This window comes from Aotus nancymaae, unplaced genomic scaffold (genome assembly GCF_030222135.1).
Source record: "Aotus nancymaae isolate 86718 unplaced genomic scaffold, 86718_ANA_hifiasm-v0.15.2.pri h1tg000007l, whole genome shotgun sequence".
NCBI lineage: Eukaryota > Metazoa > Chordata > Mammalia > Primates > Aotidae > Aotus > Aotus nancymaae.
In genome coordinates this window covers 51,427,169-51,451,257 of record NW_026988418.1, presented here as the reverse complement: position 1 = coordinate 51,451,257, position 24,089 = coordinate 51,427,169, and the positions used below count along the sequence as shown (strand labels likewise).

Sequence of the window (24,089 nt, the reverse complement as noted above, 5' to 3'; positions counted from 1 at the left end):
TACAAAAATCAGCCATGTGTGGTGGCTCACACCTGTGGTCCCAGCTACTCGGGAGGCTGAGGTGGGAGAATCACTTGAGCCCAGGAGGCAGAGGTTGCAGTGAGCCAAGATTATGCCACTGCACTTCAAGCTGGGTGACAGAGCAAGATCCTGTCTCAAAAATAAAAATACACATACACTCAGCACATGTATTGTGTGGCAAGTATGTCTTCTATAGTCAAAAATAAGTTCCAAATTTCATTGTAACTAAATTCCATTAAATTAAGGTACTTACGAGCCAGGGCAGTAAAGAAAACTTTCACCAATCTGATAAGTCACTGTCAAATTTCTAAAAGAGATAAATCCTAACGATATAATTCTTGCATATCTGCTCATCCTCATGAGGCACTTCGACACTACCTTCAAATCTAAGGTGTATACTGTCATCAAGTACACTGTCCCATGCTTTCCTGATCTTCATTTTTACACACAATATTTATGCATGTTACACAAATTTCATTTTTGTGATTGGAAAAAAAAAACCAAATATGATAATAGAGCTAGTTTCAAAGAAGATTTCATTAGATAAAATTAAGAGAAGTTGGACAGGCAGCAAGATAAAGCTTTTCTATTTGTTTCATTAAGGAATTACTTTTTCATTAGTATATTTTCCCACTCTAAATTTTAAATCATTTTAAAGCTTTTTAACTAGTTTTCAACTTTGCTGTCAAGTTTGAACTCTGCTGTATATCAAAAGTTAATCATATTAAATGTCATATAATCTAAAATTGGTTTTTTAAATAATATAGACATTTGTCAATTATCAGCACAGTGTATTTTTTGAGGAAATAATGTAGAATTAACTGTTTTATTCAAATACCATTTATAGTATGAAAGTAACATTATTTTAAGTGGTCTTTACAAACTACCACTCTACTCTATTTGTTTAAAAGTATACATACTTCTGATGAATGGCATCAAAATGTACCCTCGCCAAATTTGAAAAGCAGAAATAAGAGCCCCCCCAAACAATCAGATGCTAAGCGCTGGGATAAAGAGATGACGTCTAGAAGGTGCCCCTACCTCTCCCTATTTCTTTCTTTTTTTTTTTTTTTTTAATTTTGAAACTTGGAAGCACTGTGGTTTGTATACCTCTCCCTATTTCAACACAATGAGACTAGACCTAATCTCTATTACACTAATGAAAGATGACAGAAAAACCATATTGAGTCATCATTTAGTAACATTAGCTTTAACACAGAGACTTTTATCTTGATAAATATTTGGAGAGTTATTTAGTATATTTAACTCAGCAAAGTATGCACTGCAAATGACAAACATTGCAGTAGTCTCATTGAGCAGCAATAATCAAACCTCAACTGAAAAAACACACAGTGTTGATATATGTTCAAAGAAATTGTTGCTATATTTCATTACTGTCTATTACTAAATCTGTACCACTGCACTTTTCTTTGAGAGAGGGTCTTGCTCCGTCACCAAGGCCGGAGTGCAGCAGTGTGATCTCGGCTAACTGCAACCTCCGCCTCGCAAGTTCAAGTGATTCTCGTGCGCCAGCCTCCAAAGTAGCTGGGATTACAGGTGCACATCACCACACCTGGCTAATTTTTGTATTTTTAGTAGAGATGAGGTTTCGTCATGTTGGCCAGGCTGGTTTCGAACTCCTGACCTCAGGTGATCTGCCTGTCTCAGCCCCCTAAAGTGCAGGGATTACAGGCATGGCATCCAGCCTGCACTTTTCTTCCTAAAAAAGCAATGACTCAAAATTGAAATATTTTGACATTAAAAAAAAGCTAATTAGATCCACTCATCTAGAACCAGTGGAAAGAAAAAAAATTTTAACCTACTGTGATTTCCATCTTAAAATTCTCTGAACTTCATTTTTCCTCAAAATTCTAGTAAGTAAAATGAGATAAAGAAAAAAAAGAAGAAATGGATTGACATAAAGAAAATGAGATAAAAAAAAAAAAAAGAAAAGTCCCTATGGCTATGAGACTTCTAGGTGGGAAAAGTTTGTCAGTCTCTAAGTGACAGAACTATGAGCAACTTTTATTTTCTTTTGTACTTTTCAACAATTTCTGGATTTTCTATAATACATGTGCATTTTATTTCTACTTTGAAAACAATGTAAAATCTGTCTCAACTACCCTGCATACCTTCTCATACTACCATCCCCCAAACCAACCTAAAATTTTAGTCCTCCCAACTCAGACCTTCCAGTTTTCAGTGTCACTACAAAAACAGATGCCGCCTTCTAATTTTCCATTAAATGAGTAAACTACCAGTGTGCTATACGGAAGAATGATGTAACCACTATAGAAATAAATACCTTTTGTACTTTTAAAGGGAATATTTTTGGGAGAAGGTATTAGAAATGTAAATTAACAAAAACTATATAATTTCATATGTCAAATATTATAAGGGACTTATCTTAAAATAATCTAGACATCCCTCATCTTAGGTAACAAATGGAGCTTTCTCATCAATGTACTGAGCACCAACTAAGTGTCAAACACAGAGCTAGGTTACGTATGAGTATAAAACTGTAAAGCAAAGCACAGACAGTCTACAGAGGAATGATAAATCTTTTGGGAAGTTTTGAGCAAGCATGTGACACCTTTCATTAGAAACAGTGATTCTTAATAAAGAAATCCTGTGAAAAGATTGTTTGTACTATTATTCTTTGTGGAATATTAGACCATATTAACAATAAAACAGTCCTAAATTACAGACTACCAAGTGGAATATAGAAATCAGTTTTCCTTGCTACAGATGGAGCTAACAAGGAGTGTAAAGTTAACTTAATGTTGGTTAATTACATTTTTGCCAATTTGTAGAAAGTTTACACAACTATAACATTAGGTACAAAACATTTATAGTTCCATAGAATAGTGTAGTGGGACACATACAGACCTGAGTTCAAACTCAGATACACAACACAACCATGAGCAATTTACTTAACATTCTTGAACTTAGTTTCCTGACCCACAATATGGAAATAACACCTACCTTATTGATTGTTGTGAAGATCAAGTAAGGTGTATAGGATACAAAGCACAATGTCTGATATGTAGCAAATAATTTAAAAATGTTATTTGTACTCTCTTATAATTCTCTTCTAGTACAAGTATTATCTATACTCTTCTAGAAAGCAAAAACCTATCCTGTCATCTTTATATCCCCCAATACAGTTTTGGTAGATACTACGTAACTGTTTACTGAAATTAACCCCTGTAATTTATGGGTCACTATCTCAACTTCCCACTTACGCAAGTTACCTCTACCTAATAAAATCTGCTGAGAATGGAATTTAAGATTCCCAGACCAACACTTTATTGGACATTTTGGTGAAGAAAATGAATCTCCAATAATCAACAAGGTAGCTTTATTAGTACACTACTCAATATTTGGTTTGCAGTCTACGAAATTATCAATGTAGCCAATATTTTCATTTTGAGATTTTTTACAGTTTTCATTAATCCAGGTTCCTTAGAAATAAACTTTATTTGGCATTGCAAAAATACCTAAGTTTTCTGCGATACTTCAAATAAAAAATAGAGTACACACAACAAATTAGTTATGAGATAAAAAATTTAAAATTGCCTATTTTAAACAGCCCATATTTATTTTTACTACAGTAAATATTCTTCCTTATACTTTGAAATCTCTAGCCACCAAAGTTTACATAGTTTATTAATGCTTCTTTGTTGAATAAGCGTCCTGAACTACTAGCAATACTTAAAAACATTACTCCATGCCATCACAGTATTAACAAGACAGAATCCTGTAGTTTCAGATTTTCTTATTTTTGCTTTTCCATGACCAAAAGCCTATTCCAGCTCAGGCAGTGGAGTATTTCAAATTCTACAATTTGAAAAAATAATGAAAAGCTGGATGTATTTCTAAATAAATACCAATTTCATTAAAGCTAGGTTGTAATACGTAACTTTCAGGGTAAAACAAGTATTCCTGAGATAAGCTATATAGCAAAGTAACAGTTTTATCATTAAATACATCTTAAAACTAGATACAAAACTTCTTAAATACTTAAAATCTGTATGGCAGAGAAGCATTAAGAACTTCATATTAAGCAGTATTTCAGTCTAAATTCAAACAATTTAGAAGCTTTTTAAAAAAGTGATTCTTGAAACAAAAGTTTTAATAAATACTTGGATACTGTACGCGAAGTTTCAGGACCCAATGAAATATAACGTTTGAATAGATGGAAATATTTGGTGAAGCAAACTTTATGACTATTTATCTTTAAATGTTGATATAAGTAATATTCTCGAACATTTTAATAAACATGATAAATTTTACATGCAATAACTTTTATCAGAACTGGGAGACAAATAAAGCAAGAAAATGCCCTGGATATATGACAACCTATAAGGTAACACTTAATAAAAACTATTCTATGGAAGGGATTATATTTCAGTTTATCTAAAAGCTTAACTTTAGGTGTTCCTCTATTTGGCCACATTTCTAAGTCATCATATTTAAAATTTCTTCCTTCTTTGCCTGCCTCTTTGTTATTACCAATTGATCATATTAATCAAAAGATCCTAAACGTTGTATTTTAATACACATGAAAATATATTTTCAGTTCCAGTGCTAAAGTAGGTGTCTTTTATGCCAACTTTCTATAAAATACAAGTACCAATGCCAAATATATTTTAACTCTAACACTGCTCAATTTAAAAAAAAAAAAAATGACACTATTATCTTTCTCAATCAAAACCAAAGTATGTTTTTCATGTTTCAAGACCAAGCAATGTAAAGTATTTCTGACTTGCCTCAAATCATCTTCATCTTAAAAGCTTATGTAAATTATTTACTATTAATAAAATACTAAATTCCATTCATTTAGCTAACGTGGTATGCTGTAAGATCTGCTTATAAAAGGCTAACTGTAATTAAAATATTACATAGCAACATCTCCAGTTATATGAAATTCAGCTGTGCATTTCCAAGAGTCAAAATTTGCAACACTGAATTTGTATACAGTGTTGAAATCTCTACTTTTGTGGAAGAAATATCAAGTCTCATACCAATGTTTTCAAGCTTATGTCTGACTGCACAAGAAACCAAACTTATAAAAAGAGTTATTAAAAAGTGTATTTAAACAAGAAATTTAGATGCAGTTGCAATACTTAATTTTGACATCAAGAATCAATTCTTAAGTTTCTAGATTTACTTTTTTTAAAAAATTAACTGTCCAACCCACAAAAAGAAATGCAAGCATGCTATTTTTTATATTAATTCCCATCTAAAATATTCGAGTAGCTAAAAGATAACTATATTAAATTTAACAAAGCAAAATAACTTTTAAGTCAAAAAACAAGCATGCAATTTTAACATCTTTGTTAAAATTCAGATGTAAACACCTCTGAACATTCATGAAAACCCGTCAGGGTAACTTAAGTCCCCATGTACACCATAGAGATCTAAAAACAAAAATCGTGCCTCCATCATCAAATATTTAGCTGGAAATGGGAAAGAATAATATTGCTACTCGACATGGACTTAACTAAGCGATCTATTTTCTTCTCATCTTTTGCAGATATGTGGTGCCCAATGTTTTCCCTTAGTCGACTGCTTTCTCATTTGTAAACAACTTCTGTAGCTCTTTCTCTGGTGCTCAAATGAGAAGGAAAATTCAGCATCTAAGCTTCCGGATCTGGGCAGGGATAGCCGAGAAAGGGACCATGTATCTATCACTTGGTCAAAAAAAAAACGGAAAAGAAAAGAAAAAGATAGCCCTCAAAATAGAGTAAAGAAACTCTGTCACCTGAAGAGGGCTGGTGAAAGTGAAGTAAGCATTTGGTGAGACATTTAAAAAAAAAAAAAAAAACTTGTCTAGTGGCTGGAAGTTTTGGGGGCGCTCTTTGTGCGGAGTCTGAAGAGAGGAGGAGGAACAAGAAAACAGCTTGGGAGTCATTCAAAGGAGTTTAAGAAGCGGTGTAGGGAGGAAAGGCGGGGCGGGGCCCGGCCGCGCGAAGGGAGGGGGCGGCAGGGGCGTTCGCGGGAAGCTCTGACACCGAGGGAGGGGGCGGCGGGCCGGCCTCTCCGGGGACCGGGCGAGTGCAGGCTCTCGCTACAGCAGAGCTGCAAAAATGAGGCCCCCTCTGGTAAGCAGAATCAAACCAAAGCTGTGGCAGGCCAGGGCTTTGGCGGTGGAGAGGGTCCGGCTCCCGAGGGAAGCAGTTCCCGAGTGACAACCCGGAGTTTCCGCATTTAGCGGGCTAGGGACGCGGCGGTAGCGACTTCCCTCGGTCACCGACGCCGCGCGGGACTCTCTTCCAGTCTCCCCTGCCAGCGCCTCTCGCCCGGGCCGCGGCCCTTACCTGCAGTTCCGTGAGCAGAATCTCCCCCCGTTCGGGGTTGGACGCCATTGCGCTCCGCTATGGACTCTGCACCTGGACGAGGCTGCCGCTGGCGAAGGGAGAAGGCGGGACGGGACTTGGGGTGAGGAACGGGGAGAGAAAGAAAAAAAAAAAACTAGAGATTCATGGAGGCACAGCCCCTGCTGGAGGAGCGACTTATTCCGTCCGGTTCATCGAGAGCGGCTGGGAGCGAGGGCACTCGTAACGGGCTTGCCCTCGCCGGCCGCCCGCCCGCCGCCGCCCGCACCGGACTGTTCGCCTAGTCGCTCCCTCTGGGCGACGCCAAGAGTCGCCTCAAACCTCTCTGTGCGGGGCGCTGCGGCCGCGGCTGCAGCTCCTCCTGTCGCACCATTTGGCTGTCACCGCGTCGTAAAAGCGGCCTCACTTGGCGGCTGCCAGCACACGTGACGACGGCAGCCGCTGCCTCTCGTCGGGCAGGGAAGGTGGGGCAGAGGGGTTCCCCTTGGCTAGAGCGGCGAGGGGGCGGGGCGGCTTCCGACCCTACTTCGCGGCGAGAGCAGCCATTGGGCCCGTCTGGGGTGAAAATGAGGGGAAAGGCCTGGGCTTGCGTCTCTGGGGAGGCGGGAAGAGGAAGAAAACACACGCCTACTTTCCTGCTGCGTTTAACGGCGTCTGTGAACGGCGGAACTCGGTAGCCTGGTTGCTGTTGTTTTTTCGGGATATTTTTGTTTTTGTTTTTTTGCCCAGTTCCACCTTCTTGCCGAAGCTTGGGCCTAACAGGCCCTTTTAAACCTCCGCAACCAAAGAGCTTCGGGACTCACCTATCCTCTGCTCTCCCCTTGCCCCCCATCAACCCAAGCCAATAATCTTGCCTTTTGCTCGCCCTCACCCCCAGCACCCTTTCTCCACCAGTAAGGTGCGCAGTTGACTAAACGGGTCTGGGCTGTACTTTTTATGAAATGTAAGCGGCTGGATCCCTGGCAACTTTTAATGCACAGCGGTTAAGATGCCTTTTCTTTGAGGCTGAACTACTGTTCCTTGTGCTGAAGAACTCTGCAGAGCTAAGAATTAGCTGGTGTTTTGGATTGTTTTAACTTCATTTAAAAGGGGGTGGGACAGAATTACCCTTGGGAAAGGAAAAAAAGCCAACTTTCTTTGGCGCGATAAGCATTAAAGCTAACCTGACTACTTAGTAACGTATAGCTAAATAGAGTAAATCTAGGTGTTTGTTTTTAATGACCCTATGGTATTCAGGAATTTCGAAGTCTCCTACAGGCAGCTTTTGTTTTTGTTTTGTCTGAGCAGTGAATGGATAGGTAAACACGTAACTTTTGCTTTTTTGAAGCTGCAATACAATTCCTTTGTTAAAAGCTACCAGGAGAAAGTGGTAAGGGTAGGTTAGGTTAGTAGGTTGCTACTTAGGAAGGGCATTTGTTGACATACATCTTAGGAAGCATATTACGTACTTCTACACTCTATGTAAGTAAGATCTGTTGGCCTGATGCTAGGACTTAGGTTTGTCCTTTTGCCTTCTCAAGTCTCATATATCAATTCAACAAACATTCAAGATCTGGATTTTTGTGGCCACATTAACTCATCATATGTGTGACAAAGAATTTTTCTGATGTGTACTTCACAACTCTTACAACTATTTATATATCTAATACATTGCCTTGGTTTGAAATAATAATTAAATACATGAAATAACACTTGGAAAGCCCGGGATATAAATACCTTTTCTGATAACTAAAAGCCAGATGGTGTCCTAGGCTTTGGAGTTACAGCAAGGATTAAGAGTCCTCATCAGACTGGCCCGTGGTTCACTCCTGCAATCCCAGGACTTTGGGGCGGCCAATGCGGGCAGATCATCTGAGGTCGGGAGTTTGAGAACAGCCTGGCCAACATGGTGAAACTCTGTCTCTACTAAAAATACAAAAATCAGCTGGGTGTGGTGGTGTGTGCCTGTAATCCCAGCTACTCGGGAGGCTTGAGGCAGGAGAATTGTTTGAATCCAGGAGGCAGAGGTTGCAGTGAGCGTCAGACTCTTCCTCGGGAAAAAAAAAAAAAAAGAGTCCTTATCCTTGGAGTGACTGGAGAATCCTTTGGGGAAGCCAATTTATGTGCAAACAACAGTAATGCAATTTTAAGTAACATGCAAAGAATTAGGGGAGCACCGCATGCATTTTCGTGTATGTGTCTGTATGTGTGTGTATCTATAATATTTTATTGTGGCAAATTGCATAACAAAATTTACCATTTTAACCATTTTAAGTGTACAATTCAGGAGCATTGAATCCATGCAAATATATTTTGTTTTTGTCATGGCTTTCTGCAGCATGGATTTGAGATGGCTGACATACACATAGAAGGTGATTCATAATGGTGGAACTAAGAGTTAACTGTGCAAGGGCTTAGAAATACGGTCAATGAGCAGTCTTTATAAAAATTAAGGTAGATATAAATGTTCACATTTCAACATCATGTAATTTTAGAACTAGAAGTGATTTGAAATATCTAGCTTACCTCCTATTATAGGTAGGAAAAAATGAATAGATTTCTTAGCTAATTAGAAGCAAGACAACACTATTACTTAGTGACAGATATGGGGACTATTACCTAAGTCTCCTAATTGCCTTCCATGTTTGTTTTAACCTACACCAGGCCACTATGATAACTTTAAAATCGAATTCTCACTTAAACTGAAAGCATTAAACTCTCTTAAATTTTTACCGTAGACTTTAAGTTTTACATACTTCTAATGTTAAAACAATGTTAGTAATTTACAAATAATTTTTGTTTTAGACAGTCTTACTCTTTTGCCCAGGCTTGACTGCAGTGGCACAGTCATAGCTCACTGCAATCTCAAACTCCTGGGCACAAGGGATCCTCCTGCCTCATCCTCCCAACTAGCTGCGACTACAGGTGCATACCACTGTTGATAAGGATTTTTAATTTTACATTTCACATGTAAATTTAAGCAACAAATATACAAAGTTTTAAAAGTTATGGAATTATTTTCTGTGACATGGGTTCATGGGGAAAAAAAGGAAGGATTTCTGAGATTAGCTGTGCTAGGGAAAGTATTATAACACAAAAGGGAGGCCAACAATATTAAAACTACTTGATAATCTGAAATATGTGATGATTTAAACAGCCTATTATTTTTATTTAAGCTAAAATTTACTACCCAGGTCACATTCTCTGTTCGGGGAAAAAAACCGTAATAGGACATGGATCATACTTAGCAGACTGAAGCACACTTGAAAAACTTTTAATGGAAACACAGATTGATTCAGATGGGTTGTATTGGGTCCCTATTTACAGATGTGTTTAGGGAATCCTAAATATAGTTCTCCTCAAGTTGTGGTCTAATTTACATTAACAATAAAAAAGAGAAGAGTTAGAGATTAGAGTCCATTTAAGAGATCAGAGTCCTTAAAAATAACTGAATTGAATCCTTAGTTGTGTGGGTACCTTTAGAAATTTTTCATTAAGATTTTAAAGGTCTTTAAGAAGTAGAAATGACCAAAAATTTAGAAATAGTTTATATTAACAATACATAGAAAGTGTTATCTTCTTTTTTTCTTAAAGATGTTACAGGAAAAATTCGAGAAAAGCTAACAACTGTTTTTTTTTCATTTTCTGTGCTTTTGAAACAGATATTCAGATAATATGGGCCCTCTTTTTCCTTAAATTTCAAGTGAAATGAGACAGGAACTATATATCCAGGGAAAGGGCCAGAAACCTTTATTTTATGAGCCACATTTTTTATTGCCTTCCATTGTGTATTTCCCTTTTGTCCTTCCTTAATATTTGTAAACTGTTTGCAAATTCAAACTTGTCCCTACAGTGTGATGGAAAATCAAAATGCAAGAGTTTTGTTTTGTTTTCCTTTCGTTTTTGCTTTCCATGTGTGTTAGAAGAAAAAGCCCACCCCTGCTTCCAAAAGATTAGAACAAACTAGCAGTGGTAATCAAAGTAAGAATGCCTAAGGAAAGGCAGAACTCCAGAGGATAGAGTGAAAATTACTTGGTCACCACCCTTTTCTTCCTTAAGAAACCCCGTTGTAGAAATCATTCTCTTGTATGCTCTCTGAAGATAACTTTGAGAACAGGATTCTTAAAGTTAAGAACGTAGAAGAGTTGTCAGCTGTAGTGATTACGGTAGCTGCTTTTTAGAATGTCAGCTCAGTCCACATCCACTTGACTGAGAATTCCTCCTATTCCCAGAGATATCTCTGAAACCATGTTGACTCTGCTTAACATAGCTCTTCCAGTAAACTATGATTAGATCACTGATAGACCATATCCAGGTTTAACCAATCAGATTTTTCCTCTAAGACTTTGGAAACAGATGATTGGAATTCTGATCAGTTGGCAGCCCCAGAGTGGCAAGGTGTGATTCTATGGATTGGATGGCCATTTTCTGCCATGTACACAAAGATGCAGAAAAACTCTTTGGAACGAGAAAATAATTTAATTCTTCCTGTCACTGGGAACATAATGGTTAGCAAAGCATACCTGGTCGCTGTTGTCATGGAACGTGTAGTTTGGTGAAACCAGTACAATGATAAGGTAAATTCATAATACTTTAAACATAGGGCAGGGCAGACAATCTTTTCCTGAGTACTTCACACTTAAGCTGAGTTCTCACAAGTGTGTAAATGTTAAAGGGGGGAAGGTGTAAAGAGCCTTCCGGGGAGAGAGAATAACATAGATAAATAAATGTTCTAATGTGGGAGAGGGAAACTTATAATTACTGCACGGCTAAACGGGCTATAGCAAAGAGATGGGGGAATAAGCAAGAGTGTGTAGACCATATGTATCAGGATAGGCTAGGTTATGCTGAGTAACAAAATACTCCAAAAGCTTGTCAGTGGTCTACAAGAAGGTTTATTTACCTCTTGTCCTACATGCTCAACTTGGCTCTGCTCCACGTCATCTTCACTCTGGACTCAGGCTGACTGAGCAGTCTATCTGAAACATTGTCACTATCATGGTATAAGGAAAAGTAGTAAAGCATGGCTCTTGACATGTAGGCTCACATTTTTTTCTCTTTTCATCAGCCAAACCTTTGCCATGCCTGAGAGCAACAAGGGGACACAGACAGCAGTATCACAATGAAGGGTACTGAATGTGGGTGAATAGTAGTCCAGTTCCATGTTTAAGATTTTGAAAGCCAGGCAGGGTGGCTTATACCTGTAATCCCAGCAACTCAGGAGGCTATGGGAGGAGGATCGTTTGAGGTTTGGAACTAGAGACTAGTTTTGGCAACACAGCAAGAACCTCTCTCAAAAAATAAAATTTTAAAAAGAATTTTATGTTTATCCTAGCAGTAATGGAAATACCGTTGAATGAATTTGTCATTTTAAACAAGTCACTCTAGCTGTAATGAGGAAAACAGTTTTGAAATGGTCAAGAGTCGATTTGGGGAGAAAAATTAGGGGGACATTTTAGTTTTCTAGGCAAAAAAGGATGGGTAGTACTTTAAAGTGGAGTCATGGCAGTAGAAATGGAGAGAAGCGAATAGATTTAATAGATAGGAGAATCTAGTCATGTTCAAAGAGAAGCAGAGCTGAAAGAATATGTGGCCTTAGGATGGCAGAGGAAATATAGCAGATTTGGTTCCCGATGTCTTAATAGTTGCTGGCTCCAGTCTTCCAGGAAGTCCAGCTACTCTATTCTTTGTTCTTGGGTTCCTTGTGTTCTCCTCATAAATTTCCCTTCCTGCTTAAGCTTGTGTGTGCGTGTGTCTGTGTTTAAGCAAACAGTCATAACTAGACTGTTAAGCCCAGGAGATAACCATCAGAGAAAGCGTGACACCACAGTCCTGCCTACAGCTTACAAGTAGATATAGGACCAGCAACACAGTTTAACTTCTTCCAATGACTCTGTGTCTCTACCCAGTCTGCTTATTGTTCCCAAAGGATTCTGACACCAGCATATGTACAAATTACAAGCAGTGAGTACATATTAGACCTCATATGAACATTCCCATAGCACTTTGTTTATATATCTATTTGGGCAATTTCTTCTCTGTGTGGTCATTGCATACAGTCTTGCTCTCACACTAAACTTCAAGCCTCTAGAAAACACCGGTGTGTCTTAAGTAACCCAGTATAGTATCTTATATAGTAGATATTTGTGTGTATATGTATGTGCATTTCTGTATGTATTATAGAAATAGAGGCTGTTAGCTAGGGACTCCATGGCCCTCAGAAAATTAGGTAAGCTTGCCTTGAAGGCCCAGTTTCATAACCTCTAAAGTCAGGAGCCTCTTTTCTCCAGTCCAATTTTTGGACCCTGAAAGGTTAGTCTCAAATACTTTCCTGCTTCTCTCTCCCTCCTCATATATTCCCACAATACTCCTCTGTCACCTTTGTTCTTTGATTATGCCTATGTTGATATGGACCAGAAGAAGCTAAGCCCATAACTTGTAACCACCAAAACCCTCTGTCCTCAAGCATTTCATGACTTCATACCAAACGTTTAAGAGGGATCACCCTGTAGGATCTGATGCTTTTCACTCCAATGTTGGGTCTATTGCTCTTTTTCCACCCTTAATACATTAACAAGCAAATCCTGCTCCTTTCCCTGCTATAGTTTGATCATACTCAGGTTTTTCTGATTCTCAGCTGTTATCCCAAATAAGATTATTTGGACATTTCTTCAAAATATATAAACTGTTTTTTTGAAAGGGATATCAGAAAATACCATTTTTCTAACTTGGTAAGTAATGAACTGAATGAATGCCGAGGTTTTGAATTGTATGTATTTGAAGTAGTGAAAGTGTTTTAGGCTGGGTGTGGTGGCTCACATCTGTAATCCTAGCACTTTGGGAGGCTGAAGCAAGCGGATCACTAGGTCAGACCAGACTGGCCAACATGGTGAAACCCCTTCTTTACTAAAAATACAAAAGGGGTGGTGGCGGGAGCCTGTAGTTCTAGCTACTCGGGAGGCTGAGGCAAGAGAATTGCTTAAACCTGGGGGCAGAGGTTGCAGTGACCGCAGATCATGCCACTGCGCTCCTGCCTCATCTCAAAAAATGTAAAAAAAAGTATTTTAATTACTATTGAGAAGTTGAACTTTAAAAAAATTTTTTTTTTAAATTTTACTTTAAGTTCTGGGGTACATGTGCAGATCTTGCAGGATTCTTTCATAGATATACACATGCCATGGTGGTTTGCTGCCTCCATCACCTCATCACCTACATTAGGTATTTCTCCTAATGTTATCCCTCCCCAATCTCCCCACCCCTTGCTATCCCTCCCCTAGCCTCCCATCCCCCAACAGACCCTGAGTGTGTATTGTCCCTCTCCCTGTGTCTGTGTGTTCTCATTGTTCACTTATGAGTGAGAACATGCTGTGTTTGGTTTTCTGTTCTTGTGTCAGCTTGTTGAGAATGATAGTTTCCAGATTCATCCATGTCTCTGCAAAGCATATGAACTCATCCTTTTTTACGGCTGCATAGTATTCCATAGTGTATATGTGTCACATTTTCTTTATCCAGTCTATCATTGATGGGCATTTAGGTTGGTTCCAAGTCTTTGCTATTGTAAATAGTGCCACAGTGAACATACGTGTGCATATGTCTTTATAATCATCCATTTTATAATCCTTTGGGTATATATCCAATAATGGGATTGCTGAGTCAGATGATATTTCTAGTTCTAGGTCCTTGAGGAATCGCCGCACTGTCTTCCACAATGGTTGAACTAATTTACACTCCCATCAACAGTGTAAAAGCATTCCTATTTCTCCACATCCTCTCCAGCATCTGTTGTCTCCAGGCTTCTGGGCCTTTCAAGTGAAATGTTGGTGCTTTGTGTGTTGTTTGGGGGCGGAGGAAAGTTTGGCCATATGAAAATGGAAAAGGAATATAAGTATGAAAAGATTTACATAATAAACATGACCATTTTACTACTAGTGCTTCCTTTAGAAGAAACATCTTCTGCAACTTAAACTAGCAATAAAAGTCAGTAGTTAAAAAGAATATTGACTATACCAAACATTTTAAAGGGTTTGATTGCGGGAGATGGACAACAGGGAGCTTGCTTTCCCTACCATCATTTCTTCAGCATCCAGCTATCATTCAATAATGTGTATGTACTATCTAAATTAGAGTAAAGCTAAACTTTTCTATCAAAGAGGACCCAAAACACTATGGCTTAAAGAACACTGAAATTTGCATCTTTGTCACATACAATGACTGCACCAGGAACCTAGGTTTTTTCTGTCTTACTGCTGTGCATTTTCTAACTTATTACCACCCACTGTGGCATTATTCTCAGCTGCATGATTGAAGCTGGGTCACGGAATTCCATGATCTACCTCATGTGAAGGAAAAAGGAGCATGGAGGATCATATGTCCAATGTCTTAAGGTCCCGCTCAAAATTACACATTTCTGTTCATACTCCATTGTGAGAATGTAGTCACTTGGCCATACCTAGCTTCAAATGAGGCTAAGAAATGTCATCTCATCTCTTAACTGTGTAGTTACAGACCCCGCTACAACTCTTCCTAAAGGAGAGGGACCGGGTGGATTTTGACAGAAAATTCACAGTATCCACTTCACAGGTATTTTAGTCAATGATTTTTGCCATTGATAAAGCATTCTACTTCTCAGCATTTAAAATGTGAGCTTCAGAGCAAAGGTATTATTTGTATCAGTTATTTAAAAAAAGACCATAAATTCTTAGAACACTCCTTCCTAACGTGAACCTTCTTAGAACCCAGCTACTGTTCTGTGAGAAGTCAAAGCTTCATGGAGAAGCCATATATATAGGTGTTGTGGTCAATAGTCCCAGCTGAGCCTAGCCTTCAAGTCATCCCAGCCGAGTCACCAGACAGGAGAGTAAAGACTAGTTTCCCTCTTGGTAAGAGATCTTCCATTCTCAGCTTTTCCAGCCTCCATCAGTTCAAGTTGCTTCCAGCTGTTGGAGGCATCCTATTTGAGGCCCTAGACGTCCTGGAAAGAGACGAACAACCCCCACTATGCCCTGTACAGTACAGACTCCCAAACCATAGAATTTGTAAGCATAGTAACCTAATGGTTGGTTGGTTTGGTTGGGGGTAGCGGGGACAGAATAATAGATATACGTGGCAATAAATACATGGCAATATTTAACTAGAACATACATTTCAAGTCAGATATTTAAATAGCCCCTCTTCTCAAACTTCCCATTGATAGAATTTTTTGAAATATTTAAATTATCTAAAGTGAGTGATTAAAGACAGTTTAGCTTGGGAGATGTGGCTTATGCCTGCAATCCCAGCACTTTGGGAGGACAGCAGGCAGATCGCCTGAAGTCAGCCTGGCCAATATGGTGAAACCCTGTCTCTACTAAAAATACAAAAAAAAAAAAAAAAAAAGATGGCACACGTCTGTAGTCCCAGCTACTTGGGAGGCTGAGCCAGGAGAATCACTTGAACCTGGGAGGTAGAGGTAGCCATGAACTGAGATCATACCACTGCACTCCTGCCTGGAAGACATGAGAATCTGTCTCAAAAAAAAAAAAAAAAAGTTTAGCTTTTATAATTCATTCACTCATTTGACAAAATTTATGGGGTTATATCTGCATACACATTAGGACCCAATTATATTCCCTCCTGTTTCCCATGAAGATTTTGAGTTTCTTGAGTGAAAACAATATATATTACTTCTGTAATCTCCACAGCATACAGTAATATATAAAGCTTAATATGAATAGAAAGTTCTTGATAAGAACTTGTTTGATGATTTTTAAAATTTATAATAGAGGTGTATACATAGACTCGTTCTTTATGTGCATACATACCACTTATTCAGGTGTGGCTGAAAAGGTGTATTTTCCAATTAAAAATAAGAACTGCTAGTTATAAGTACTTATAAAACATGAATATGATTTTAAAATATGTCACTTTATAAAGATTCTTATGAAGGGTTTCCTATTAAGATGCTATTTTGGAAAAGAGTATTACAGTCATTTGCATATTTATTTTTATATGCTGGTAATTCACATGATCTGTGTATTGCTTTTACAGTTTAACTGTAAGCCTCTTGCCAAATGAAATTTTATTTTTAAAGTATCATCACCACACACACATACACAAGCAGTTTGAATTGTATTAAATATAAGATCCACATTTCAATTGCTTTACTTTGTTGCCTATCACAACTAGAACTTCCTAAAATTCTCCTTTATTAAAGCAAAATGTGGCTGATTCAAATATCATGCTTCATCTGCTTTCATCATTTGAATGAGATAAGCTCCCAGCAAGATGTATTCAAGTAACTATGGTTCAAACTGTGTTATCCTGCTATAAAACAATCTGCTAAACATTTCTGAAGCAATTTAGACAGCTGTGACTTACTTGCAAACAATGTGGACACTTAATCTATTGACTTGAAATTGGGGCTGCAGAAAAGTATTCAAGACTTTTCTCATGAATTCACTTGCTTCAGAGAAAGATACTTTCTATTTTCTTATGAGCTAAGAATGGAAAGCTAAGAACTACTGGCTACATTAAAACAAAGAATGAAAATGATAAACTTGATAAGTTGAGTTTGTATTAAATATGAAGTATTGTAGATACAATGATCACCTATTGTAGGTATAAATATATTTTAAGGGCTTTTACCCAAAAGAATAGGAGTTGCTTTTAGATTTATTCTGGGTTATATTTGTCTTACCATAAATCCTTCATATATGTATCTTACTTATTAACATCATTTTTTCATTGTTTTCTCATGCTGATAAACTGTATTTGGAGTAATTATTTGCCTAAAAAATGCATGTCATCTAGACAAGGTCAACATACCAAAAATATTTTTTGTACTGAGTTAATAAAATATGTCACATTAGTCATCTGCACTATAATCTTTAATACTGATCAAACCATGTTTAAATGTGAAATTCACTATTTATAATATATTAATATGTGAATAAAGATAAATGAAAACGGACACAGAGGTTTATCAAAATAAGGGAAAGTAAATGCTCATTTTTATTTCTTTTTAAGTCAGTTATTTTTAAAGATATTTAGGCTATGACTAATATGTTGAAACTCACCATGTAGACATCATGTGTGTATAACTGTACAATGTTAAAATTCACTTATGTTTGTTTAAAATAACTGTTGATCAGCCAGATGATTTTTTAATATTTCAACCACTTGGTTTGGCATTATGTGAGTAGTATAGTAATAGAATAATAAAGCAAATAATTTTTTGTAGACTCTTATTTAAGACATTTTTCATTAACTCAATTTTTCACTTTTGAACTATCTTTTTGAAACCATTAACCTTCAAATGCATTTTTCTCCTCTCACTGATTCATGATGTAGACTAACATTTTAGTTATGGCAGCTCTGAATGAATCATTTTTCATTACCACTTGTTTTACTTACCCTAGGTACCACGCTGAAAGTTGATCTCAATTTGGGCCTTCTATCACTTAAATACTGAAAGAATTTAAATTTCTTAGCTATAATGATAAACTCAACTTATTTGTTTTTCTTTGAAAGGTAAATGAGGCCAGAAGCTATAAAGACTTTTATGAAAATACAAAGCTTACTTAAAGTGTTTGATTTGATTTGTTATCGGTATGCAGTGTATATGGGACATCCTTTGCCTAAGGCAGTATTAATGGATGAAAGGCAGGACATTAATGGCAGAGATTTGAAGTGTAATGATGGAGATTTTCTATATATTCATTTCCTCTACACTTGCTGTGATATTGATGTGGTCTCTTTGATGGATATAGCTTGTAAACAAATTGTAGTTACATCTATAATTGACAAATTATGTTTTTCAGCGTACCATCATTTTTTTCTCCTGCTCTCCTCTACTTAGCTCCTTCTCTATCCCATGTGGTTAGAAATTACTTTGAATAGATTGGTGAAGATATGTAGAATAAAGGTCTGCATTGATAATGAAGAAAAAAAAAAGAATAAAGGTAATATTCTGCAAGCTACAGCATTCACTCTTTTTAGGGTTTGGATTTTTTTTTCTTTATCTCTATATGCTGCTTAAATTCTTGTGTGTTCTGAACCTAACTCATACCCCCAAAACAATTCTAACTTTAATATCTTGCCTCAATAATCCATATCTGCCTTATCAATTACAGTCTTAAAATTCTCCCTTTTGTCAAATCTATATACAATTGTTCATGGGTGACTGTTTCCAGGACCATCCCCTTGTACCCAAATCCACAGATGCTCAAATTCCTTGGGTAAAATGTCATAGTATTTGCATATAGCCTATCCTGTATATTTTAAGTCATCTCTAGATTACTTAGAATACCTAATAAAATGTACATGTTGTGTAAATAGTTGTCATACTATACCGTTTAGGGAATACTGACAAGTAAAAGTGTCTGTACGTGTTCAGTACAGATGCAACCATCCATTTTTTAAATATGTTTTCAATCTGATGTTGGTTAAATTCAAAGATAGGGAATTCATGGATACAGAGAGCTGACTGTATCTAAGTCAGCTCTCCACTATCAACTTTGAAAATAGAATAGCTGGGTTTTACATTTAGCAGTTGAAAATAAGGGAAATAATTTTCAGATATAAGTATGTATTAGGTTAATCTGATGACTTCAAATCTCTGTCCAGCAGTTGTCAATTTGTTTATATCCAAATCTAATTTTTTGACAGTCTCGCTCTGTTGCCAGGCACGAGGCTGGAGTGCAGTGGCGCGATCTCTGCTCACTGCAACCTCTACCTCCTGAGTTCAAGCAATGTTCCTGTCTCAGCCTCCTGAGTATCTGGGACTACAGGCGTGCGCCACCACGCCCAGCTAATTTTTGTATTTTTTAGTAGAGACAGGGTTTCACCATGTTGACCAGGATGGTCTCGATTTCTTGACCTCGTGATCCGCCCGCCTTGGCCTCCCAAAGTGCTGGGATTACAGGCATGAGCCACTGAGACCAGCCTCTAATTTTCTTAAATATCAAGCGAGTGCATTAGAGTCTTATTTGTTTCTAAATTTGAATTGTCTTGTGGATCAGCCAAGGTACAGAAAATAAAATATAATAAGCCAAAGTACAGAAAATTTTTTATTTTAATTTCAGGCAAGCAGGCAAGAGTATTAAGATTTGAGCTCTAGTTTTAGGTCAAATCGCCCCTACAATTGTACTGTTAGCAGTTTTACCTGACTATTGCACTATTTGGTATATCTCTGTTTCCCTGTATTGGCATCTGTTTAATGAGACCACAAACAGTAAAACAGTAAAGAACAAAGAGATTATAAGAAAAAAAAAAACCTACAACAACAGTAGAATTTAAAAGTTAAATAAAACATATTCAATTTTACCTCTTTCCAGAGGAGCCTATACCAGCTCTAAGTTCAGCTGCCTGAGACCTAAGTGATGATTCTGTCTACCTATTTGCCTTGGTCAGTATACTTATTGTGCCCAACCATTACATAGGACAAAAGACAACTTGTATGTGGGGTGTTTGTGTGTGTGTGTGTGTGTGTGTGTGTGTGTTTGCATGGGTCAAATATATGTCTTATGTCAATAATAATAACATAGTAAACATTTATGCCAAATACTGTTCTAAATGCTTTATAGTTTATCCTCCCAACGACCCTATTAAGTAAGTAGTGCTAGTACTTATCTTTTATAGGTGAGGACTGACACTTAGCAGGGTTAAGTGAACTGCCCATGGCTTCACAGATGCAGGAGGCAGAACTAGAACTCCAAATTGTCTGGCTCCAGAGGCTATGTTCTCTCAATGCCAACACTCACTTATGCATCTATGAACTCTGAAATCCATTGATTAATAGGTTGAGGCAGAACAAAATAAACAGGATAAACAAGATAAACAAAATAAACAGATAAAATTATATTTTATTTGATCCCTAGCCTATTCAAATCTGTATAATAGATAGAATATATATTTTATATATAAACATTTTATGTTAAAAAAATTTTCTAAAAACTCTTCCTATATTCACTTAAATATAGGATTTTATATTACTCAATATACTCAAAGGAATTAGGAGATCATTATGACCCTTTTATCCCTACCTGTTCACTTCAAATCATGTGCTTAAGTAGGAATACCACAGATATGTTCTGCTGGCATGAAAAGGACGTATAAAAGGCATATTTTCATATCCCCAGTGCCCTACTTTTGAAATACACCGTTTATTACTGTGGTGTTTTCCTAATTACTCATTTCTAATTACATTTACAAGTCATTATTAATAATGACATCTTATTCCTTATTCAGTTAAACATTTGCATAATGTTCTTTATACAATTAAGCATTTGCATAGGTATTTTGGATTACACAATGTACTAGACCCTTTAACGCTCTATGTGAAAAGACATATCTCATTTGTCTAACTTAAAACTAAAATACAGAAAATTCAGAAATGATCTTGAAATTCTTCTTTAAAAAACATACTGTGAATAGATTTAAGGAAAAAAATGTTATGTGAAGACTATGCATTCATTCGGTATTGTTTGGCACTCTTAAATTTTAATATACTTCACACTAGATTTAGTTTATAACACTATGACAAAGTTAGGAGCAACTTTCTGTTAATAAAATAGTCTCACTCTGTATATTTAAATTTCTTAATTGAACTAATCTAATACTGAAATTCAAATTCAAACCAAGTATCCCTGGGTGCGTTGTGTCTCAATTGTAGGCAATAAATGATCACCAGTTCAAAGCAATAATTATATATCTTCCATCTACATATGTAGGATTAATAGGAAGGAACAGAGGAAAAGACAGCTTCAGACATCTTTGAATCTCAGCACCTCCCTCAGTGATCTCATCTACTCTTCCAGCTTCCACTAACCCCCAAATTTAGAATTCTATCCTTGACCTCTCTTGTTATCTTCAGTCTCACATTGAATAGTCTGCAATTTCTCCTTATATATTTCACTTTCACTTCAAACTCAGATTATTTAGAGCTGAACACATCTCCTTTAAACAAGTCTCCCCTTTCAAGTTTGCTTATTTCTAGGAAAAGCATCTTCATTCTTCTAGTTATCCAGATCCAAAATAATTAAATGATTTTTGACTCTTATCTCTCTACTTTTTTCTCACATCACCCATTGTCGATTGCAAGTCTTATCTGTTTATTACTTTATTAATGTTTCTTACATCCATCCCTTATTTTTCCCACTGCCACATCCCCAGTTAAGGCCCTCAGTATATTTCATAGGCTCATAATGTACTAAGTATTCTCCCAAATCACTTAGGATATTTGGATGAGCTATTCCTACAAAATCAATTGCACTATTTTCTGCTGCTGGTACCTGCTTACTGTTGACAACATAAAATTCTTCAGCAAGTTCTCTACAGCATTTTTTTTTTCATGTCTGATTTTCTTTTTTTTTCCAGTCATTTGGAGCTAGCAGTTACACCGATCTAGATTCCCTCTGTTTTTCCTCTTCACTACAAATCACATAGCAGAGATTACCTCTCTGTCAATACAACTGATTTGTAATTCTCTCTTAGCCTTAGATTTCCTTTGTTTGCAGGTCACGCCTTCTGAATTACCAGAGAAGTGAGCCATGATCTCAGACATAGAGCATTCTGTCTTCCCACCCACAATTCCTAATACCCTAAACCTAACTTAGTCTTCTCTTCCTAATCATAAGATGGAACATCCTTTCCCAAGACTACTGACATATACTGAAGTTCACACAGGGCCCCAGTCGACCAACAAATTAATCTCATTTAGTACTTCACATGAATGGTGAAATCATTTGCATGTTTAGTGATGACAATAAGTCTCTACTCCCTATCCCATTCAAAGCTTTACCATAATGTCTATCTGCGTTGGGGTTATACTTTCAATATCTGTTGTTGCTACACATAAAGGATGAAGTTCAAATGTGTGACACATTCATGAGTATACTTAAATAGGCTTCACATTATGTGAATGAATCTGTAGTTCTGAGCCTTTTTTCTCATTCTATAAAGCATTCATGAATGTGTGTGTATGGGTGTGTGTGTGTGTGTGTGTGTGAGAGAGAGAGAGAGAGAGAGAAACAGAGAGAGAGAGAGAGAGAGAGAGAATGAGAATGATGTCATCATTGGGATGACCCTAAATCTTCTCTTAAACAGAATAGCACTATTAAAAAAAGTTAGAAGCACATCTATTTCTAGGAAGAAATTACTTAGGATATACCTCATATTCTTCACAACAGGTAGATACACTATTGTCCTGTGACCATGGAGTTGAGAACATTGCCAAAAAAGATGAGTTTACCTTAATTTTTTTTCAAAAGCTTTACAAGAAAGAAGAGGTTAGACTTCTAACTTGACCTTACAAGGGTACATTTAAATAGAAGTCCCTCTTCTTTTCATCAGAGACCATACTTGGAAAGTCTCCATAAGGTAGTTGGATTATGTATATGAGAGAAGTGCAGGCTATAAGAAAAACAACACTGTAAGCTTGAGGATACATGACAACTCAGACTGAACTCTGGGAGATATTAAGGGATGATATGGACTCCAGAACATAGTAGAGCCTTGCTATAGCCTGAATGTTTGTTCCCCTCCCTGTCAAATTCAAATGTTGAAATTCTAACCCTCAAGGTGATGGTAGTAGAAGGTGGGGTGTTTGGGAGATGATTCGGTCATGAAAGTAGTCCCCTCATAAATAGGATTAGTGCCCTAATAAGAAGCCCAAGAAAGACCCATCATGTCATCCACCATGTGAGAACATATTTAGAGGGAGCCATTTATGAACTAGAAAATTGGCCTTCACCAGACACTGAATCTACTGCCACCTTGATCTTGAGCTTCCTAGCCTCCAGAACTTTGAGAAATTAATTTCTTTTGTTGGGAGTACCTAGTTTGTGATATTTTGTGTTAGCAACCTGAGTAGACTGAGACAAGCTTTATTTCAGAAATGCAGTTGCTACATGGGATGGAATTCAGTGCTATGGATGGCAGCACAAAAAGACAGAAGGAACCTGGATCCCTGATGATTGTGGACCATACCAACCCAGGACTACCTACCTCCACACAAAACTGATAAGTTAAGGGAAGTGGTAGCTTCAGCATACCAGACCCGAGGATCAGCAAGGCTCTTTCTGTCTTTCAGGTCTTGCTTGCCTCTGCTTCTCCTGGCATGTTAGGTTCTGTCTCTCAATAGAATCTACCTTTTGGGAAAAGTGCCACCATCAACTTCTCATTTGACATTTCACATGAATAGTGGCAATATCTGCATGCTTCAGGCTTCGTACTTGGAACTTGTGATCCTAAAGCAATACCAGTATTCTCCTCCCTTGTACTTCTAGCTGAAAAGTTCTGAGTCCTTGGATTGGCCTGGGACAGGTACATGCTCATCCCTGAACTAATATGAGTGGCCTTTTAGATCAGTTGAGTAGGGGAATTATTTCCTGAAGGAACTAGGGGGAGGCAGACAAAAACTATACTTTCCATAATCCATTGCATCTCCTGTATTGCAATAATCTTTTTAGTTCTCCATCTCCTCTACTGCTTTGTAGGGCCTTGAGGGCAAAGACTGTGCCTTATTAATTTTGTACCCACCCAGCCAAGACTAGGACCTGGCATATAGTAGACTCTCAGCAAATAGTTGCTGAAGAAAAAAATGAACAAACAAATCCAGGCAAATAATTGCAATAGAAGTGGGTTAGGAACCCATGACAAAACTATAAGCAATAGGTAAAAAGTACCAGCAATAAGTAATGACATTAGACCACTAAGCTAGCCTCGGTCTGGGAATTTTATACAGCTCTGGCAGTGACAGGAACTTACTGT

At 37.3% G+C, this 24,089-nt stretch overlaps 1 protein-coding gene across 3 annotated transcripts in view; it reads right to left on the bottom strand.

The window, feature by feature from the left end:
* PKN2 (protein kinase N2) overlaps window positions 1–6,709 on the bottom strand; it is a 157,259-nt gene extending 150,550 nt beyond the window's left edge. For all 3 annotated transcript variants that reach the window (XM_012464802.3, XM_012464804.3, XM_012464803.3), the window contains exon 1: window positions 6,345–6,709. In XM_012464802.3, the coding sequence (XP_012320225.1) occupies window positions 6,345–6,392 (48 nt within the window). In that variant the 5' untranslated portion in view covers window positions 6,393–6,709. The remainder of the gene's footprint in view (window positions 1–6,344) is intronic.
* Between the last annotated feature and the right edge of the window lie 17,380 nt (window positions 6,710–24,089).